The sequence below is a fragment of the Acanthochromis polyacanthus genome, chromosome 3 (genome assembly GCF_021347895.1).
Source record: "Acanthochromis polyacanthus isolate Apoly-LR-REF ecotype Palm Island chromosome 3, KAUST_Apoly_ChrSc, whole genome shotgun sequence".
Classification (NCBI taxonomy): Eukaryota; Metazoa; Chordata; class Actinopteri; family Pomacentridae; genus Acanthochromis; species Acanthochromis polyacanthus.
The window spans coordinates 35,935,054-35,954,805 of NC_067115.1; the positions used below are offsets into that span (position 1 = coordinate 35,935,054).

General features: G+C 39.6%; 1 protein-coding gene across 1 annotated transcript; it reads right to left on the reverse strand.

Moving 5' to 3' along the window:
* Positions 1-2,633: 2,633 nt before the first annotated feature.
* On the reverse strand, positions 2,634-18,462 carry LOC110963302 (cytochrome P450 4V2). The gene is made up of 11 exons (XM_022211607.2): positions 18,215-18,462; positions 18,022-18,134; positions 17,487-17,572; positions 16,681-16,871; positions 16,299-16,368; positions 16,058-16,184; positions 15,754-15,927; positions 14,933-15,035; positions 14,123-14,257; positions 3,355-3,534; positions 2,634-3,250 (listed from the first exon to the last, which is right to left on the reverse strand). The coding sequence occupies exons 1-11, from the start codon at positions 18,405-18,407 to the stop codon at positions 3,072-3,074; spliced, it is 1,551 nt and encodes a 516-aa protein (XP_022067299.1). The 5' UTR covers positions 18,408-18,462; the 3' UTR covers positions 2,634-3,071.
* Between the last annotated feature and the right edge of the window lie 1,290 nt (positions 18,463-19,752).

The following is a 19,752-nucleotide window of genomic DNA, read 5'->3' on the forward strand; positions in this document are numbered from 1 at the left end:
GTACCACCTACCTAAGCATTGTTCCTGACCAAGAACACTCTTTCTGGGGTAACAAAAGTCCCCCAGTAAGACAATGTGCCCCATTAAACCTCAAAAACTGCTCAAGCTCAAGCTAAAGGTACACTACCGAGATCTCAAGGCACTGACACAGCCTTCAAACTCCCTAAATCCCAATCCAATAGAGAAACCAATGTGATACTTTGGAGCAAGTCCAACCCGTCAAGGTCAAAGCAAAACCCTGCAATCCAGTGGGGCCAAAAGATCTGCTAGCCTTCTGATGCCACCACCAGAGATCCTCAACAGGTTAGAACTATGAAGAACACCTACGTAAATGGTGGTTTTAATGTTTGTGGCTGGTGTGTGTATTATGCAACTTAGATGTGTTTTTTTTTTAATATATTACCACTGAATCCCATGACTACAGTGTGAAAGGGTAGTCTACACTGTTAAGTAAACTGAGAAGTAGATTCCTCTCCTTTTATGACACCTGTAAGCAGGGCCGTAGCCAGGATTTTGGAATAGGTGAGGTCCATGATGCGCGTGCAAAGCGCGCGCCGAAAATTTTTCAATGTTTTTTAAAAATATTTATTTTTATATATTTTTTTTAGGCTACAAGTCACACAAGATGTTGTTTAAATATCTTTTAATGATGTGAATTCAGCATTTTCCAAACAAAAATGTGTATTTTTTTCAAAAAAACAAATCAACTTTTTACATCAAAGGCTAGCTGAATCCTCCTGTGACCAGAGGCATCCCACCGTTGAAGGATATTCTCCCGGTTCACCTCCACTTTCTGATGCACATGCATCATCGCCAGGCCTGTCAGTCTGTCGTTGGACATGGTAGATCTAAGCCATGTCTTAAGTCTTCGCATGGCTGAGAATGACCTCTCACAGGCACAAGTCGTCACTGGCAAGGTTAGAAATATCTTCAACATACATTGTATGTTGTCTGATGAGCCAGGCGCTCATCAAAAAAAAAAAAAAAAGCGCCCGACGCGCTCTCCGCTGTGGATAAAAGTAATTAAACTCTTTGATCAGATGATCTGACAGGCCGAACTAGTGCCGAATTATCTAAAAAAAATACATTGTGGTCACCTTGGTGTAGATGGGCGGGGATGTGGTCTACAAAGTGCTAATAATAAAAACACTAGTTTTTGAACGGGGTTTGGCCCGCTGCCAAGCGCGTCACAGGGCGCATTTGCGGGTACGTGCATCAGCTGATCAAACAGCTTTTCACCGCAACACGCACACAGGCACAAACAGAACACAAAGCCCATGGATGTTTACCACAATTTACAATTTACAAGCACGTTTCACAGAGAGGTTTCAAGTTTTTATGAGTTTATGTTTTATTCAGTTGGGCATATTTGGCGAAAAAAAAAAAAAAAAAACTCGGAAAAAATAGGTGAGGTCCGGACCTCGCTGACCTCATACCTGGCTACGGCCATGCCTGTAAGACAGTGGATCCAAACAAAAAATCGGGCTTAACCCTTACAAGGCCATGTTTCTGGAGAAGTACATATACTAAAACATATACTAAAACCAGTTAATCCATAAAATATCGATCAAGTCTTGCGAGGTCGCATTGTTGTAGATGTTCGCCATATTATTTTTCGGCCAGTACGCGACCCCGATGAGAGCTTCGCACGGCTTCGTTTTAACGGCTCATACGGCTTTATCGTTTGAAATAAGCAAATTTGGGGCCATTGTTTATATCTTACCAAACATACGGGTGTGTGCATGTGAATGTTCGGTTTCGGCTGTGTGTACGAGTAAGCGTGAACCGAGTGTACTCGGTCCCGGCTTTTACAGGGTTAAGTTTGTGCTAAGGAAAGTCCATACCAATCAGTTCAAATCTCAATCTTTGACAATAGATCAGAACATCCCAAGTTATGGTGTTTGGGATTCTGAGAGTTTGATTTGGATTTTTCCACCCTCTTATGGTTAAATGTATGTCATTAACAGGGTTTTTTTCCCCACAACAGACAGATTAGTAAAAGCACAGGTGGGACTTCACCATAATAATGGTTCAATTCAAGTGGCAGAAACTGAGCAATATTAGGACCTTGAAACTGAAAAAGCTAAATGGAATTTTAACCATTACTAGTGTTTTTTTGTTTTGTTTGTTTTGTTTATTTTTATAGACACCTGTGTTTTTCCTATGGTAATATGTAAAGGTTTCCTGTGAAAAGGTCTTTGCAGCTTTCAAATAAATGTGGAAAGTCACAGCATGAGCCCCATTTAGTATTGGGCATTGTGTTCATAATGCTGAAATATCTGTTTCTGTTTCCTGAGGTAAAGACAAAGAACGATACGCAGCAGGAGGGAAAGCATGAATGGACCATCGAGCAAACATACAGCGATAAACAAACAGATGTAGTCTGGGGTCAGTCAAGGGAAAACACTGCAGCTAGGGGTGTGAAATTAACATTCAGAGGAAACGCTGCACAAATGGAAGGCTTATCTTTGTTGTGGTGTTTATAAATGTAATGAATATGTAAGAGTGTTATTTATTAAGCCCCGCTCTGCACCTGTGAGTTGGAGGATTCAGGATTTCATTACCGGTTAATACCACAAAATCAGTGTAAAACATAATGGAAAAGTAAAGTATGCTAAGCATTTAAATCATGCTGCTTTATCCACCATATTGTTTATTTCCTCCAGATTTGCAGCAACAGACAAAAAGCAGCAGAAATGCCACTAAACAGGTCACAAAGACTTGAAAGAGCTTTGTTTTTTTCTTTAAAAAAAAAGTATGCAACTTTGAAAACAGTCACAAACTTCAATTCAGTCGAGCCATGAATCTAATTTCTGTTAGTAATCAGAACTGTGTTTCAAAATGAGCAGTCATTCGCTCTTACTCTTTAAATTCCATAATCCTTTCAGTCATTTCATTCTGTTTGCAGCATTTTAATTCACACTTTTTTCAGGAAATACTGGCACAGTTTAGTATTAAACTATTCTCGTTCGGCCACAGAGCATTTTCTATCAAAACATTACAGGGTTCATTGGAGTTTTCTCAGTATGCATTGTAAATACGGACAATAAAGGAAGATAACTGGCCGAGAATTAGTTTGGTGAAGTTTGAGGCGTCCTCTTCTCCAGCTTGATCCAGATTCCTTTCTCTGGTCGTAGGATGAGCTCTCCTACCGGACGAAGCTCCTCACGGGTCTGGCAAGCTTCAACGTTGAAGTTTCGCAGAATGGATGCCAGAACCACCTTTTCCTCCATTATAGCGAAGCGCTGACCTGGTTATAATAAAACGCAAACACAGCAATGCAGGACATTGATGCTGAATGCCTGTATGGAAGTAGCTCTATCAAACTGCTCAGTGAAGTCCTCCTGGTCTTACCTATACAGTTGCGGAGTCCGGCTGAGAAGGGGATGTAGGCATACGGAGGCCTTCCAACTGAATTCTCAGGGAAAAACCGCTCAGGCCTGAACTGCTCCGGTTCAGGGAAGTATCGTGGGTCACGGTGGAGAGAGTAGGTGACTATGGTTACATTTGCACCTTCAGGAATCGTGAAACCCTCTACAAGTAAAACAGAACTCACTTAAGAGCAGCCAATATCATATAGAATCTTGATTAATTTCACTGACAGATAGATTTAGCTACAGAGATGTCAAGAGGGAAGGATGGTTGAATTTAAAGATTCATCTGGTGTTTTACACATTAATTACATCTTTACTAAAGATCTAGAACAGGGGTGTCAAACATGCGGCCCACAGGCCAAAACCGATTCAGCCAGAGGGTCCAATTTGGCCCACAGGACAACTTTGGAAAATGTAAAAACTACAGAGAAGACATTAACTGCAAACTGTAAATTTGTAAAACAATAAATATAAAATAATTTCTAGACCATGACAAGTTGTTTTGATCATAAAGTAAAATACTATATAGTTCATTGTTCTTTTGTAATTTTGTCTCATTTTTAAAAACATTTTGTTATGTTTTTGTTGTTTTTTTATATCTTTTTGTCTGACTTTTGTTGTTTTTGTTGTTTTATTTATCGTTTTTGTCATTTTGTGTTTTCTTTTTGTCTTGCTCGATTTTTGTCCTATTTTTGTCATTATGTGTTTTGCTTAATTCATTGCTTTGTGTGTCGTTTTTGTCATTTTGTTGGTTTTTTGTCTTGCTTGTATTGTCTATTTTTGTCATTTTGTTTCATTCTTTTGTCACATTCGTGTCATTTGTGTAAGTTTTTCATCTTGTTTTGTCCATTTTTTGTGCTTTGTATCTTTATCCATTTTTGTATTTCTTTTCTGTTTTGTTTCATGTCGTTTGTCTCATTTTCTATCATTTTATTTCTCATTTTGAAATATTTTGTCTTATTTTTGTTGTTTTTTTTGTCTGACTTTTGTTGTTTTGATCATAAAGTAAAATACTATATCATTCGGTTCCAGATACCTTTGACTAAAAGTTTTGTGTCTTTTTGTAGACAAACTGTGATCTGTAAGTTGTAATGTGTAAAAAATAAATTTGATTTCAGATACATTTTGCCTCAGTTTATCATTTGACTGAGGCATAATGTTGTTGAAATTGAATTTATCTCTCAAAATAAATTTTAGGTTGTTCATAATGTTTTGTAAAAAGATAGTTTATTATATGTGAACATTTTCAGAATGTACTTTTTGGCACAAAAAAGGACACATTTGGAGTTGTGGTTATTTAAAGGTTATTTTGCTCTGATTTTACTGGTCTGGTAGCCTAGCCACGCTAGACCCATGCTCTGAAGACGCAAGGGTCTAGGCACGCTCGACAGGGAGGGAGGCGGGCTAAAAGGTTGTCTATCAAATCCCTCTGCAGCAACTGGGTAGGTATACAACCAATCAGTGCAACGAATAGGCTCCTACAGCGCTGGAAATCAGAGGATGCGGGAGTTCGGTGAAGCCTTATTTATACAGTCAATGGGAGAAGCTCAAGTATATTACAGACATGTTAACAGAAAGATTATTCAGAGTCGGTGCTAATGGAGCTCAACGACTGTTGTCGTTTTTGTTGTCGACCCTGACAGAGAATTAAATTCGTTGCCGTGGCTTGTCTAGCGCGGCTAGGCTAGTTGTTTACGGTTGTTTCTGTCAGAATCGTCGCGCCTCTGTCGTCACTTAGTTACGCCCGCCTTCTGACTCTACACTTCATGGTGATTCGTCGGCCAGTTTTAGGAGCATCCAACCTCGAGCCTTATGGAGGGTAACTAGACCCACCCTGGCAGAGAATTAAATTCGTTGCCGTGGGTTGTCTAGCGCGGCTAGGCTACTGGTCTGGCTCACTTGAGTTCAAACTAGGCTGAATGTGGCGCCTGATCTAGAATAATGGTTTGCTATTATCTGTGAAAGTCCAATGTGCACGAAACATCCTGTCAGATTTCCACATCTTGAGCTGTGAATCTGCGCTGTGCATTTACAACCCGGTCTCACAAGGATTCGTGAAACTATCACGTAAATTAATCTATGGTTACGTGCGCACCAACACGATTTTCTCATGTTTTTCGTGTTGCTCACAACGAAATTCAAACCAATGTATTTCAAGCGGAGGACTTTTCATGCCACTCAGAACGTATTTCAAACGAATATTTTTAATGTAAACGCGTTGCGAATCAAAGCGGAGGACTTTTCATACCACTCAGAACGTATTTCAAACGAATATTTTCAATGTAAAAGCGTTGCGAATCCAACGCTATATTTGCATTACATCGTCCCATACATATAATGTGATGCCTTTATTTTTGCTGCAGCATTTGGGTATTTGAGATTAAAAAACGTTAGTGTTTGTTTGTTTGCAAACGGGTTGGATTTTGTTTTCATATCTGAGTCTTAATCACACCTGAATAGAACGTTTAATTAATCAAATATTCCTCGTGTGTCATGTTTCTCCTCGGTCTGATTTAAGCGAGTTACGTAGGGCATTTTGAATCGGTATATTATATTTTTAATGTAAAAGCATTGGGAATCCAACGCTATATTTTGCATTCGCAGGGGCCGGCAATTAGATGTGGCTTCGGGCCAAAATTTGTGTAAACATTATTCGGCGGTTTGACCGACGGGCCGGTGCGCTGGTATTTATTAAATAATTTTGATGAGTGGGTATCCGATGCCCGTATAGCTCAGCACGTTAAGCAGGTGACTCATGTACAAGAGCTGGTCTCGGACGCGGGTTCGATTCCGGTTTGCTTTATTATAATATTTTGGAAGTTTTTCATACACAAATGCAGATTTCTAAACGGACTGCTGTAAAACTTTTTAACATGATTGAAGATATCAAACTCATGGACAACTCCTAACCCATTGGACATTCATGCGGACAGACTCCTGTTTCAATTAAAAAAAACAAAACAAAACAAAACGTGCAGCACTTCGGCACCGTTCTTCTTCGGTGGTGTCTGTGTAAAACAATGTCCAACATGCAAACAGCACACCTAGCGCCATGAAGCACAAAATGCAGGTGTAAATCAATGGGGTGCTGAACATAGTAATATTCATAGCGGAAATAATAGATAATAATAATAATGATAGGTAATAGAATATTCTGAAATTAAGCTCGACTGTAGACAGGTATTTTGCAAACACTGTGAACACACACACACACACTAATATATGTTAGAGAAGCAGATAATGGCAGTAAAGTCAATTATTTTAATAATTTGAAGAGACAATATATGATTACGCTATATATACATATATAAACAAAATACTGACTAATGAACACATATTTCTATATAAAACTATATATATATATATATATATATATATATATATAAAATATCATTTTCTGACATATCTTTTTTAATATATATGTATGAATTATATTGATAGTCTATATGTGATTTATATAATAATTTTCTCTGATATATAACTTCTGTCTATTGTTTTATATAAAAATATGTGTTCATTAGTCAGTATTTTGTTTATATATGTGTATATAGCGTAATCATATATTGTCTCTTCAAATTATTAAAATAATTGACTTTGCTGCCATTATCCGCTTCTCTAACATATATTAGTGTGTGTGTGTTTACAGTGTTTGCAAAATACCTGTCTACAGTCGAGCTTAATATCAGAATATTCTATTACTGTTAATCCCACTATGAACATTAAAATACGCCGAACCATTTGTCCTGTATCATAGCTACATGTATGACGTTTGCAGCAAAAAAATTAAAAAACGCGTGAAAATCAGTTTAATATTCAGAGTTAAGATGGATTAAATGCGCTGTCAAACAGCGCTGAGTGGAGCGGATGACCGGACCAAGATGGCGGCCCCACCGCTCGTCAGCCCCAATAGGCAGTAGCGCTCGATGCGGCGTCTACTCTTTATTATGTCTATGATGCTGAATGCTCTGGGAGCAAGTCTGCAGTGAAAACACTTTTGAAGGGGTCAAGGGTCACTAAATCAAGGTTCAAAGGTTCAAGGGTTCACTTTATTGTCGTATCATTCCACATTTGCACATGAAACAATATGAAATTTGACCCTGGTCCCAGTTTCAGCCATCAAAAAAATATAAAAACACTCTCATAAAGACAATATAAGTATAAAGAGACACACTAATATATACAAATCTGCAACATAGATATATGTGCAGTGAACCAACAGTTTGTGCAATATTTAGTAGGTAAATGAATAAAGAGCCTAGTCCAGTAGTGCAGTGTGTGTATGCTTGTGTGTGTATGTGGGGATGCGTGCATGCATGTGTATTTGCGGGGGAGAGGTGGTGATGATATGAAAACAGAGTCTACACAGACCTGTTCAGTAGCCCGACAGCTTCGCGGAAGAAGACTTCAAATGAAGGAGACATTTTGTGCAACAAGTATCATAAAAGTCATTCCCAGTGGAATTCAAGTCTGATATTGTGTGGGACTATTCAGAGCAGTCACATGAAGCACTGTATCTGTTTTCAAGGGTCTAGCCCCACGGGAACCCGCGTTTTTCAGCAGTGAGGCCTGCTAGCAGTGATGCAGCCTGAGGCCTTCAGACATGTAAAAAAAAAATCCTGCTCGGTCATTTTTGGGTCTAGTGACACCAAATCGTACACGCTCCTAGTAGACCACCTCCTGACCTTGCATATTTTTTTTCAGAGAGTTTACTCAAAAGGGGCTCGATCATGGCCCTGTTTCTTACTCTACGGTTAACCCTTTAATGTCCAAATGCTTCAAAACGGGCTAAAAAGGTCAAAATCTCGCACAATCCTAAACCAATTTGGACCAAACTGCACAGGTTCTATATATAGAGACTAATGTGAACGCTCATGCACGTTTCAGACCTCCAGGGGCCCTGAAGAAGGAATGAGGGCAAAAAAAAAACACGTTTTTTCATAAATGTCCCTCTTTTGCTCTCATTTCTCTTCTGTAACACTCAGAGAGCTGAAACCTGGGATCTGGTACCTCTGAAACATCTAAAATCTAAATCCACTAGAACTGTTTTGCTAGCCCCTCCCAAACCGGAAGTAGCTCCAGGAACGACCTAGAGACTTGTGCTTCAAATCAATTGTTTACCAAGGTCACCTGAATCACCCCTAAAAGTTTCAGCTCATTTGATGCAAAAATTACCGATTTGTGGGGCTTCATAGTCCAAAAATGTCAAACTTTGACCCTGCGCCAGGGGTCACAGGAAGGTCACAGAGACACCAAACCAGCACAGTTCAGCTCCAAATATAGCCTAGTATAACATACTAAAAGATCAGCCCCAGGGTCCCAGTAGAAAAATCTGACCAAGTGTTCATGTTTGAAAATCAGGTCTTGTCAGACTTTTAAACCCTGAGAGCCTTCTTGCCAGTGGAATTAGACCCTCACCCTAATTTTTACCCAAACGGGACGAAATCTTAACCACAAGTACTAGGGCCCTCGGTGAGTCGGTATGTAAAATTTCAGCCTCCTCGGTCAACAGGGGGCCAGATGGTACCTAATATTTGACTGAGTAGGTGTGCTCTCCATTCTCCAAACTTCAACATGGTACCATCTGGCCCCCTGTTGACCTAGGAGGCTGAAATTGTACATACCGACTCACCGAGGGCCCTAGTACTTGTGGTTAAGATTTCGTCCCGTTTGGGTAAAAAATTAGGGTGAGGGTCTAATTCCACTGGCAAGAAGGCTCTCAGGGTTTAAAAGTCTGACAAGACCTGATTTTCAAACATGAACACTTGGTCAGATTTTTCTACTGGGACCCTGGGGCTGATCTTTTAGTATGTTATACTAGGCTATATTTGGAGCTGAACTGTGCTGGTTTGGTGTCTCTGTGACCTTCCTGTGACCCCTGGCGCAGGGTCAAAGTTTGACATTTTTGGACTATGAAGCCCCACAAATCGGTAATTTTTGCATCAAATGAGCTGAAACTTTTAGGGGTGATTCAGGTGACCTTGGTAAACAATTGATTTGAAGCACAAGTCTCTAGGTCGTTCCTGGAGCTACTTCCGGTTTGGGAGGGGCTAGCAAAACAGTTCTAGTGGATTTAGATTTTAGATGTTTCAGAGGTACCAGATCCCAGGTTTCAGCTCTCTGAGTGTTACAGAAGAGAAATGAGAGCAAAAGAGGGACATTTATGAAAAAACGTGTTTTTTTTTTGCCCTCATTCCTTCTTCAGGGCCCCTGGAGGTCTGAAACGTGCATGAGCGTTCACATTAGTCTCTATATATAGAACCTGTGCAGTTTGGTCCAAATTGGTTTAGGATTGTGCGAGATTTTGACCTTTTTAGCCCGTTTTGAAGCATTTGGACATTAAAGGGTTAACCGTAGAGTAAGAAACAGGGCCATGATCGAGCCCCTTTTGAGTAAACTCTCTGAAAAAAAATATGCAAGGTCAGGAGGTGGTCTACTAGGAGCGTGTACGATTTGGTGTCACTAGACCCAAAAATGACCGAGCAGGATTTTTTTTTACATGTCTGAAGGCCTCAGGCTGCATCACTGCTAGCAGGCCTCACTGCTGAAAAACGCGGGTTCCCGTGGGGCTAGACCCTTGAAAACAGATACAGTGCTTCATGTGACTGCTCTGAATAGTCCCACACAATATCAGACTTGAATTCCACTGGGAATGACTTTTATGATACTTGTTGCACAAAATGTCTCCTTCATTTGAAGTCTTCTTCCGCGAAGCTGTCGGGCTACTGAACAGGTCTGTGTAGACTCTGTTTTCATATCATCACCACCTCTCCCCCGCAAATACACATGCATGCACGCATCCCCACATACACACACAAGCATACACACACTGCACTACTGGACTAGGCTCTTTATTCATTTACCTACTAAATATTGCACAAACTGTTGGTTCACTGCACATATATCTATGTTGCAGATTTGTATATATTAGTGTGTCTCTTTATACTTATATTGTCTTTATGAGAGTGTTTTTATATTTTTTTGATGGCTGAAACTGGGACCAGGGTCAAATTTCATATTGTTTCATGTGCAAATGTGGAATGATACGACAATAAAGTGAACCCTTGAACCTTTGAACCTTGATTTAGTGACCCTTGACCCCTTCAAAAGTGTTTTCACTGCAGACTTGCTCCCAGAGCATTCAGCATCATAGACATAATAAAGAGTAGACGCCGCATCGAGCGCTACTGCCTATTGGGGCTGACGAGCGGTGGGGCCGCCATCTTGGTCCGGTCATCCGCTCCACTCAGCGCTGTTTGACAGCGCATTTAATCCATCTTAACTCTGAATATTAAACTGATTTTCACGCGTTTTTTAATTTTTTTGCTGCAAACGTCATACATGTAGCTATGATACAGGACAAATGGTTCGGCGTATTTTAATGTTCATAGTGGGATTAACAGTAATAGAATATTCTGATATTAAGCTCGACTGTAGACAGGTATTTTGCAAACACTGTAAACACACACACACTAATATATGTTAGAGAAGCGGATAATGGCAGCAAAGTCAATTATTTTAATAATTTGAAGAGACAATATATGATTACGCTATATACACATATATAAACAAAATACTGACTAATGAACACATATTTTTATATAAAACAATAGACAGAAGTTATATATCAGAGAAAATTATTATATAAATCACATATAGACTATCAATATAATTCATACATATATATTAAAAAAGATATGTCAGAAAATGATATTTTATATATATATATATATATATATATATATATATAGTTTTATATAGAAATATGTGTTCATTAGTCAGTATTTTGTTTATATATGTATATATAGCGTAATCATATATTGTCTCTTCAAATTATTAAAATAATTGACTTTACTGCCATTATCTGCTTCTCTAACATATATTAGTGTGTGTGTGTGTGTTCACAGTGTTTGCAAAATACCTGTCTACAGTCGAGCTTAATTTCAGAATATTCTATTACCTATCATTATTATTATTATCTATTATTTCCGCTATGAATATTACTATGTTCAGCACCCCATTGATTTACACCTGCATTTTGTGCTTCATGGCGCTAGGTGTGCTGTTTGCATGTTGGACATTGTTTTACACAGACACCACCGAAGAAGAAAGGTGCCGAAGTGCTGCACGTTTTGTTTTGTTTTGTTTTTTTTAATTGAAACAGGAGTCTGTCCGCATGAATGTCCAATGGGTTAGGAGTTGTCCATGAGTTTGATATCTTCAATCATGTTAAAAAGTTTTACAGCAGTCCGTTTAGAAATCTGCATTTGTGTATGAAAAACTTCCAAAATATTATAATAAAGCAAACCGGAATCGAACCCGCGTCCGAGACCAGCTCTTGTACATGAGTCACCTGCTTAACGTGCTGAGCTATACGGGCATCGGATACCCACTCATCAAAATTATTTAATAAATACCAGCGCACCGGCCCGTCGGTCAAACCGCCGAATAATGTTTACACAAATTTTGGCCCGAAGCCACATCTAATTGCCGGCCCCTGCGAATGCAAAATATAGCGTTGGATTCCCAATGCTTTTACATTAAAAATATAATATACCGATTCAAAATGCCCTACGTAACTCGCTTAAATCAGACCGAGGAGAAACATGACACACGAGGAATATTTGATTAATTAAACGTTCTATTCAGGTGTGATTAAGACTCAGATATGAAAACAAAATCCAACCCGTTTGCAAACAAACAAACACTAACGTTTTTTAATCTCAAATACCCAAATGCTGCAGCAAAAATAAAGGCATCACATTATATGTATGGGACGATGTAATGCAAAATATAGCGTTGGATTCGCAACGCTTTTACATTGAAAATATTCGTTTGAAATACGTTCTGAGTGGTATGAAAAGTCCTCCGCTTTGATTCGCAACGCGTTTACATTAAAAATATTCGTTTGAAATACGTTCTGAGTGGCATGAAAAGTCCTCCGCTTGAAATACATTGGTTTGAATTTCGTTGTGAGCAACACGAAAAACATGAGAAAATCGTGTTGGTGCGCACGTAACCATAGATTAATTTACGTGATAGTTTCACGAATCCTTGTGAGACCGGGTTGGCATTTAATACTAAAAGCAACTAACAGTTATTAACACATTTAATAATTAAAAAATCTGAATAATTCACATTTATCACAACTGCAGACTTTTTTTTCTAGTGCGATGCTTGCATTTGATCCCATTATTTAGTGGTATATAGTGTAGTATATATTATTAAATATATAGTATATATCATATATCGTTTTGAAGCTAAAACGTAAACTGTATGGCTGGAGACTATTACGTCAGTGAATTTGCCATTTATTGCAAATGGTTATACATTATTCTGTGTGAGGGAGGACATAATGAAACAGCAAAGAGAATTCTTCTGAGAGCAAATCCCCAAATACAGCAGCAGATATAGAAATATGCAAAACTAAAGCTTACAAGATGATACCGAAGCTTCAGTGGTGGAAGGAGTCTTGCAGAAAATAAGCATGGAAAGAGCAATAATATGTAAAGGTCGCTTGTATGAATATGAGCAGATGATATTGGTTACCTGGTAGTAAACAGAAACAAGTGATGCTTCATTTGCAAACTAAACAAGGCATGTACCTTAAAAAAAAGGGTGCAAATTGTGACCAGTCTGCTTTCACTTGCTTTGTGCAGTTATTTTTCACTAAAGCTTCTACGCTACCAAAAGAATGATGGCTCCAATTCTTACCTCTACTAGAAAACATGCAAACGTTTAATTACTTTAATATCATAACGTTGGTCTCCATACCAGTAATTTGACAGTTCTACAATTACTACAACTTCATATAACAGACATTTTTATCCAAGTGACGTACATCTGAGATTAGATACAACACAAGCAAGGATATAGCCAGGAGAAAACAACCTGGATAAGAGCCATAAAACAAGTTCAAGTGTGGTCATTTCTTTTCTTATTTTTAATCTGTCAAGTGCAACGGTGTTGAGTAAAGAGCTGTGTTTTTAGTCTTTTCTTAAAGACTGAAAGGAACTTTGAAGACTGAACAGAGTTTAGCTCATTCCACCACCAGTGAACCACAGAGGAGAAGAGTCCAGCTATCAACCAGCCCCGTTGTGGTGGTTGTATAGGCGCCTTTCATTGGCTGAGTGTAGTGAGCTGGAGAGAGTGTAGACCTGAATGAGAGAATTCAGGTAGGAGGGAGCAGTTCTTACAATTGTTTTATATGCAAGTGTCATGTGTATGTGGGCAGCAACTGGAATCCAGTGAAGCGATCTGAACAGCAGGGTGACATGTCCAAACGTGCTGCTTTGACCATACGTGGTAGGGAGGCCTGCAAGTAAGGAGTTGCAGTAGTCGATGCGTGACATTATGATTACAGTTGACACCAGAGTCTCAGTGTCTTTGAACCATACAGCACCATTCACTCTGCTACTACATTGTTTTATGGCTCTTTTCCAGGTCATTTTCGCCTAACTAGATCCTTGCTTGTGTTATATTTACTCTCAGATGTATATCACTTTGGATAAAAGCGTCTGCTCAATGAAATTGTAGAATTGTACATTAAGTCGCTGCACAAAGCTACGTGCTGCAAATTCGTGAAGCTGTTTCACTAATTTGAAGAAACCTAGGGACAGTTCTGAAAAAGACGGATGTTATGAGACAAAGGAAAGTCGATTTTGAATGAAAATAAGAGAGGACCTCTGGCTTCCCCTCCTGTACAAGATACCTCCACCGTGGGGGGTTTGTGATTAATAACTGCAACTCACTGATGTGGCATTCTTCGCGGATGGTGCGAGCGAAGAAAGGCACAGAGGGAAACAGCCGCAGAGTCTCCTTGATCACACATTCCAGATATTTGAGCTTCTTCAGGTCCTCCATGGTAATAGGTCGGTCAGATGAACCTTTCAACAAAAAACAAAGCTAAAGTGTTCTTCTCACCACGGTACAGCAGCAGTGCAAACTTCTTCTTAAAGGTCATTTGGCTAAAGTATCTGATCCAATTTCATGCAGATGAACTTTCACTTTTCTATCCTTGGCACATGCTCAACTTGTCCTATCTTACACAGCAGATAAGAGCAAAATAATACTGGATGCAGCAAAGCACATGGATTTATTGTGCTTATTCAGTACACTCAAGAGCCAAGAGTCTTCAGCGTAATCATTTTTATATACCTAGTGGGTGTAAATCAACAATTATTAAAAGAACAAATTGGTTATATAACTGGGAAGAGAAAGTTAATGTAGTTTGGTTCACATTGGAGATAGAAGAATATGACTAAATTGATTTCTTTTTTGTGCTCAAGGGCAAGTTTCAGTCCTTGAATGGGCGCAGAATTAGCATTTAGTTTTCATCACAGAAACATGCACGGAGGCCACGGCAAATCCACACAGCATTGACAATAATTCAATTACTTTCTATGTATTTTGGCTAGGATTTTCACAGCTGTTATCCCAGCATAAGCTCCCCTTGACTTGCAAAGAGCAAATAATTTGGAACAAAGACGAGTCAAAAGCCTACGGGCAGGAAAATAAACAATGTCGTTAAAGTGAGAGTGAAGCAGAGTGGCTTATGTTACCGAACACCTCCTGTAGCTCTTGTTGAACTTTGCGTTGCACCTCAGGGTTGGAGCCCAGCAGATGGAGGGCCCAATTCATAGAGGCTGCTGTGGTATCATGACCCTGCAAAACACAGGCCATCACATGCTGGGAAATATTCAAAACAACACATTTAGAAGACTTTAAAGCTGCATAGATACACTTTAGGCCAGAACATTGTCATATTATCACGCTACGTATTGAGCTTTTGAACTTTGAACAACCCTTTTCTTGTTACAAATTGACTTTTGATGTACTGTTGATATAAAGGTAGTAAATAGTCCACGGGTGTCTCTGTTTTCTGGAGTCTCACATCTCTGATCTGCAGTTTCTGACCTCATGCAACCTCGAAAATGTTCACTGTTTTGTTTGTCTGTTTTTTCTGATTCCTTTCCCTCATCCTAATTGTTGCTCATATGGAATTCATCCTGGAGCTTCACGTCTCTGATTTGAACTGTCTGCCCTCACTGACCTCCAACATGGTCATTGTTTTGCTTGTATTGTTTGTTCTCCATCTCCTCTCCCCATTCTCTCCCCAACCAGTCGAGGCAGATGTCCACCTTCCCCGAGTCTGGTTCTCCCACAGTTTTTTCCCTCCCCTTTAAGGGCATTTCTTTTCGCTCCTTCTCAACGTTGCTGATTGATTGCTCATAGCGAATACAAAGGCAGCTTTGTTGAGTTCACTGTTCTTTGTTTAAAATTCCAAAGGTCTTTACTGTACTATGTGAAGTGCTATGAGTTGGCACATGTTGTGACTGTTGCTGTGCTACTTGTAGTGTGAGCTATATTTCTAACCACCAACCTCAAACATGAAGGTGTCCACTTCCTCCTGAATGTCCTGACGGCTCATCCTGTTACCATGTTCATCTGTGGTCTTCAAGAGCATGTCCAGGAATGCCCTTCGTTTCTTCATGCCCTCTTCGGGTTCGCTGTCTGATTCAATGTCAGACATTTTCTCTGCTTTCTCATCTATCACCTGAAAATAAATACGGTAAAGGATGTCACCCGAAGTGTCCTCTTCCCACTCCAGGTGAGTAGGAACAGTTAATGGATGGACAATGGATTGAATTTTCAGTGTTTTTGCAACCACCGGTTCCATCACTCACTTTGCGTGTAAAGGAATGGAGGATCTTGAGGTTTCTGTCATGCTCCCGGCCCTCACCGAAGTAGTAGTACACAAAGTCAGACCACAACCAGGGTTTCCTCTGTCTGCTGCTGACAATGTCGCTCATTCTGAGAATGAAAAGTTAAGATGAAGACAACAAATATGAAAGGACTGATTAGATAACTTTCCCTCAATATTGTCTGTATTTGTGTGATGGAAAAAAATTACCAAAAAAAACTCACTTGTATATACTCTTAACGTACTCTGAGTCAGAATTACTTTGCGCATAAACTTTCTTTCCCATTGCAGTTTCTGGAATGACAGATGTGTTTAAATGCCCACAGAGAAATTTGCATTCTAGTAAAAAGCTTTTCTTTGTCTATGTTAAAACTTGTGTACAAAAAGAGGTAAAACGTTCAACTCTGTGTGTGTGTCGATTCTCAGTCCTTGAGTAAAAATCAACTGAACTTGTCTTTTAAGTTCCTGAAGATGTTTAACCTCCAATCCAAGAGGTTTCTTCAGTCCGAACTCATTCAGTTCTTGGATAGGAGGCCTTCAGGAGCTTAAAGGAGAATTCTACATGCTTTTCACTGAAGAGCCGAGCACTGATTTACATGAGCTCACCACAGATGATGTCTAGTGCGCAGAGGGTGACGTGGCTGAAGCAGTTGAACGGACCCTTCCCCGCCTGCTTCTCCAGCTTCCCCACCAGAATCTCTGACTGCTCATTCATCACCTCCAAGAAGTCCATCAGGATGGAGAAGTGGAAGGTCGGCGTCAGCATCTTCCTCCGCTGACGCCACTTAGCCCCAGTGCTGGTCACAGGAAGAAAACATCCACAGTGAGCTGTCATTTGAATTGTAATATTTAAGAACAGCTCGAAACAGGAAGTTCGGTTTCCGCATTTAGAGGAACTTGTGTTTTTGATGACCTTCTGTCCTCTGCTATTACTCTGTCTTAGGACCAGTACTGTATTACTATTTAGAACAAGGAATTCTTATAGTGCCACCATCAGTTAACGCTTAAGAACACAAGATTTACTGTTAAACCATACATACTGTGGTTAACCTTGTCCCATCCTCAGCCCAATATTTTACAATATTTAAAAGTTACATGATATATAATCCTGAAATTCTATTCAAGAGTAGACCCTCCGTACCCAAATTGGACGTCATATTATTTTTCTCCAGCATCACCTGCTGCTTTGTGGTTGATAAATATATTCATAACTTTCAGAACATGCTTGCTTTAGTCTACAGTGTTGATATCATTCATTCATTCCATTATCATCATTTCTGTTTTTTCAAACACATTCATCTGAGCTCACACGTTTTGAACCAAGTCTCTTCTTCCTTCTTCCTTTTTAATGCAGCATTAATGATCTTTTATCCATCCCTGACAGCACTTTTAGAGCTGAATCACAGGTTTACCTGGTGAGCAGACCAGTCCCAAGCCAAGGATGTAGAAAGTTGTAGGCATGAGCTTTTTCCATGTGAGCGGGGTTAGACACAATTGTCTAGAAAAGACAAAAACAATATGTCATTAGCAATAACATTTGAAACAGAATATTAACTTTCAGAGATTTGTTTAGAATGACTCCATAAGGAAGCAACATTAATTGTATTCTGGAAATTCAGCTCAGGTGGAACTTATAGAGATTGTAAAGCCCCTTGAGGCACATTTATGATCGTGCCACATAAATAAAATAAAGCGGATTGCAGTTACAGTCTGCAGCATTGTGCAAAAGTGCAATGACATCCTGAGGTTAAAGTCAGGATGAATTTGGCTTAAACGCTGCAGGTCAAATGTCTGGTATGTTTGTTTAAAATGAAAGAGTTACAGCATATTTGGATGTTATAGCTGCATGTGACTAAATCTAAACCCATTACTGAGGTTACTTGTTGTACTGACGGGACAGGGAATGTGTGCCCACTGTTTATATCATGGGGTTGTCAGTCAGCATACCTCAACAGTTTCAGAATGAAACAAAACCACAAATGGGATCATTCCAATCCAGATTTTGAACAGCGGCTTGTCATAGAAATCAGTGGCGAACCCCTGAATTTGTTTAAAGAAATCTGAAACAAAGAGAAAATACAAATGCATTAAGTGATTGCAGGAACTGATGCAGCCTGTGCAGCCTGCTTTCCTTTCTCACCTCCTGCGTTGCTCTTAAACTGCAGTGCGTTTCCAATGAAGGGGTACGTTCCCTCCAGCTCCGGGATGGGCTTCATCACAAACCATTTTTGCAGGTATCCGCTCAGCTGCTTGTAGGTGAAGTAGGTCAGAGTAGCGATGAAGATGCTGACTCCAAGCAAAGGCACAGTGTAGCTACCAAGTAGTGCAGCCATCTTTATTGCACTGTGTGTGTGCTCGGGTTGTGTAGGTGCTTAAATATCAGCACCAGGCAGTCCTAGCGTGACATAACTATTATCAGAAGTGTCTTTACTCCTCCTCCAGTGCTCCCAGTCCACTGATAATAGCGTTATAGCGTGTGATAGATGAATAAAGGAGATACGTAACAAGATATAGAAAAGAAATAAACATGAAAATGTGGATCGGAAAAAAACGGAGTGAATTGTACTGACTCAAATTACATGTTAATTATTCACAGAGTGACCGGTGCAGGAAGAAACCTTTGTCCAATTTATTCTCTCCCTGTATTTATCAACTTCACCATCTCATCATGCCTGACTGGTTAATAAATAACAACCTTATCTTAGCACCAATGGTCAGAGCCTTTCACTGCCATGAGTCACTGAATTACTGTTGGCTGACACCAACAGTCGAAACCAGATTCCTTGTATGTAAGTAATAGAAGAAATATTACAAAAATAAATATCAATTGGTTAGGTAACTTAATGATACTGTAGGTTAATGTTAATTTCGTTTATTTTCATGACTATTTACCATAGACTGTATATATAGTGGACGTAGCATCTGGCTCCAGAATTGAAGCCAACCCGGAAGTGTCAAAAACTTGCAATATCACGCCGTCCGCTAGGGTTGGCTCCAAAAAGCTTTTGCTCCATAGACCCCAATTCATTTTTGGAAAAAATAAAATTTGATAGACTGATTTTCTACAGCTCAGGATTTTCTTCCTGTTAGTTTTCATGGTCAAAATGAGAGATCAGGTGGCCGATCTTAAAATAAATCAATACTGAATTTTAAATAAATCGTTAAAGTTGGCGGAGCCAGGGGGCGTGGCTATACTTGATAGACAGCAACAGAAGCCTCTGCGGTAAAACGTGGGCGGGATAAGAGAGTCCTCAGCCAATCCTGCCCCTAGTTGCTCTCCGGTCCAGTCTGTTTGATGACGCTTTTTACGTCACTGGCTCCAAAAAATCCAAAACGGCGACCAGGAAGTAGCAAAATCCGGGCTTCATTTTCTCGCCGTTGAAACCAACGGGTGACGTCATGGTTAGTTTATGCCTGCTATTTACACTGTAGATTCTCACCGAAGACATCAAAACTATGAATTTACGCAGATGGGATTACGTAGTAAACAAAAAGTGTGAAATAAGGCAAAACACGTTTTATACTTTAAATTCTTCAAAAAAAGCCACCCTTTCCTTTGATAACTGTTTTGCACACTCTTGGTATTCTTTGGATGAGCTTCATGAGGTAGTCACCTGAAATGGTTTTCACTTCAGAGGTGTGCCTTGTCATGGTTAGTTTGTGAAATTATGACATGCT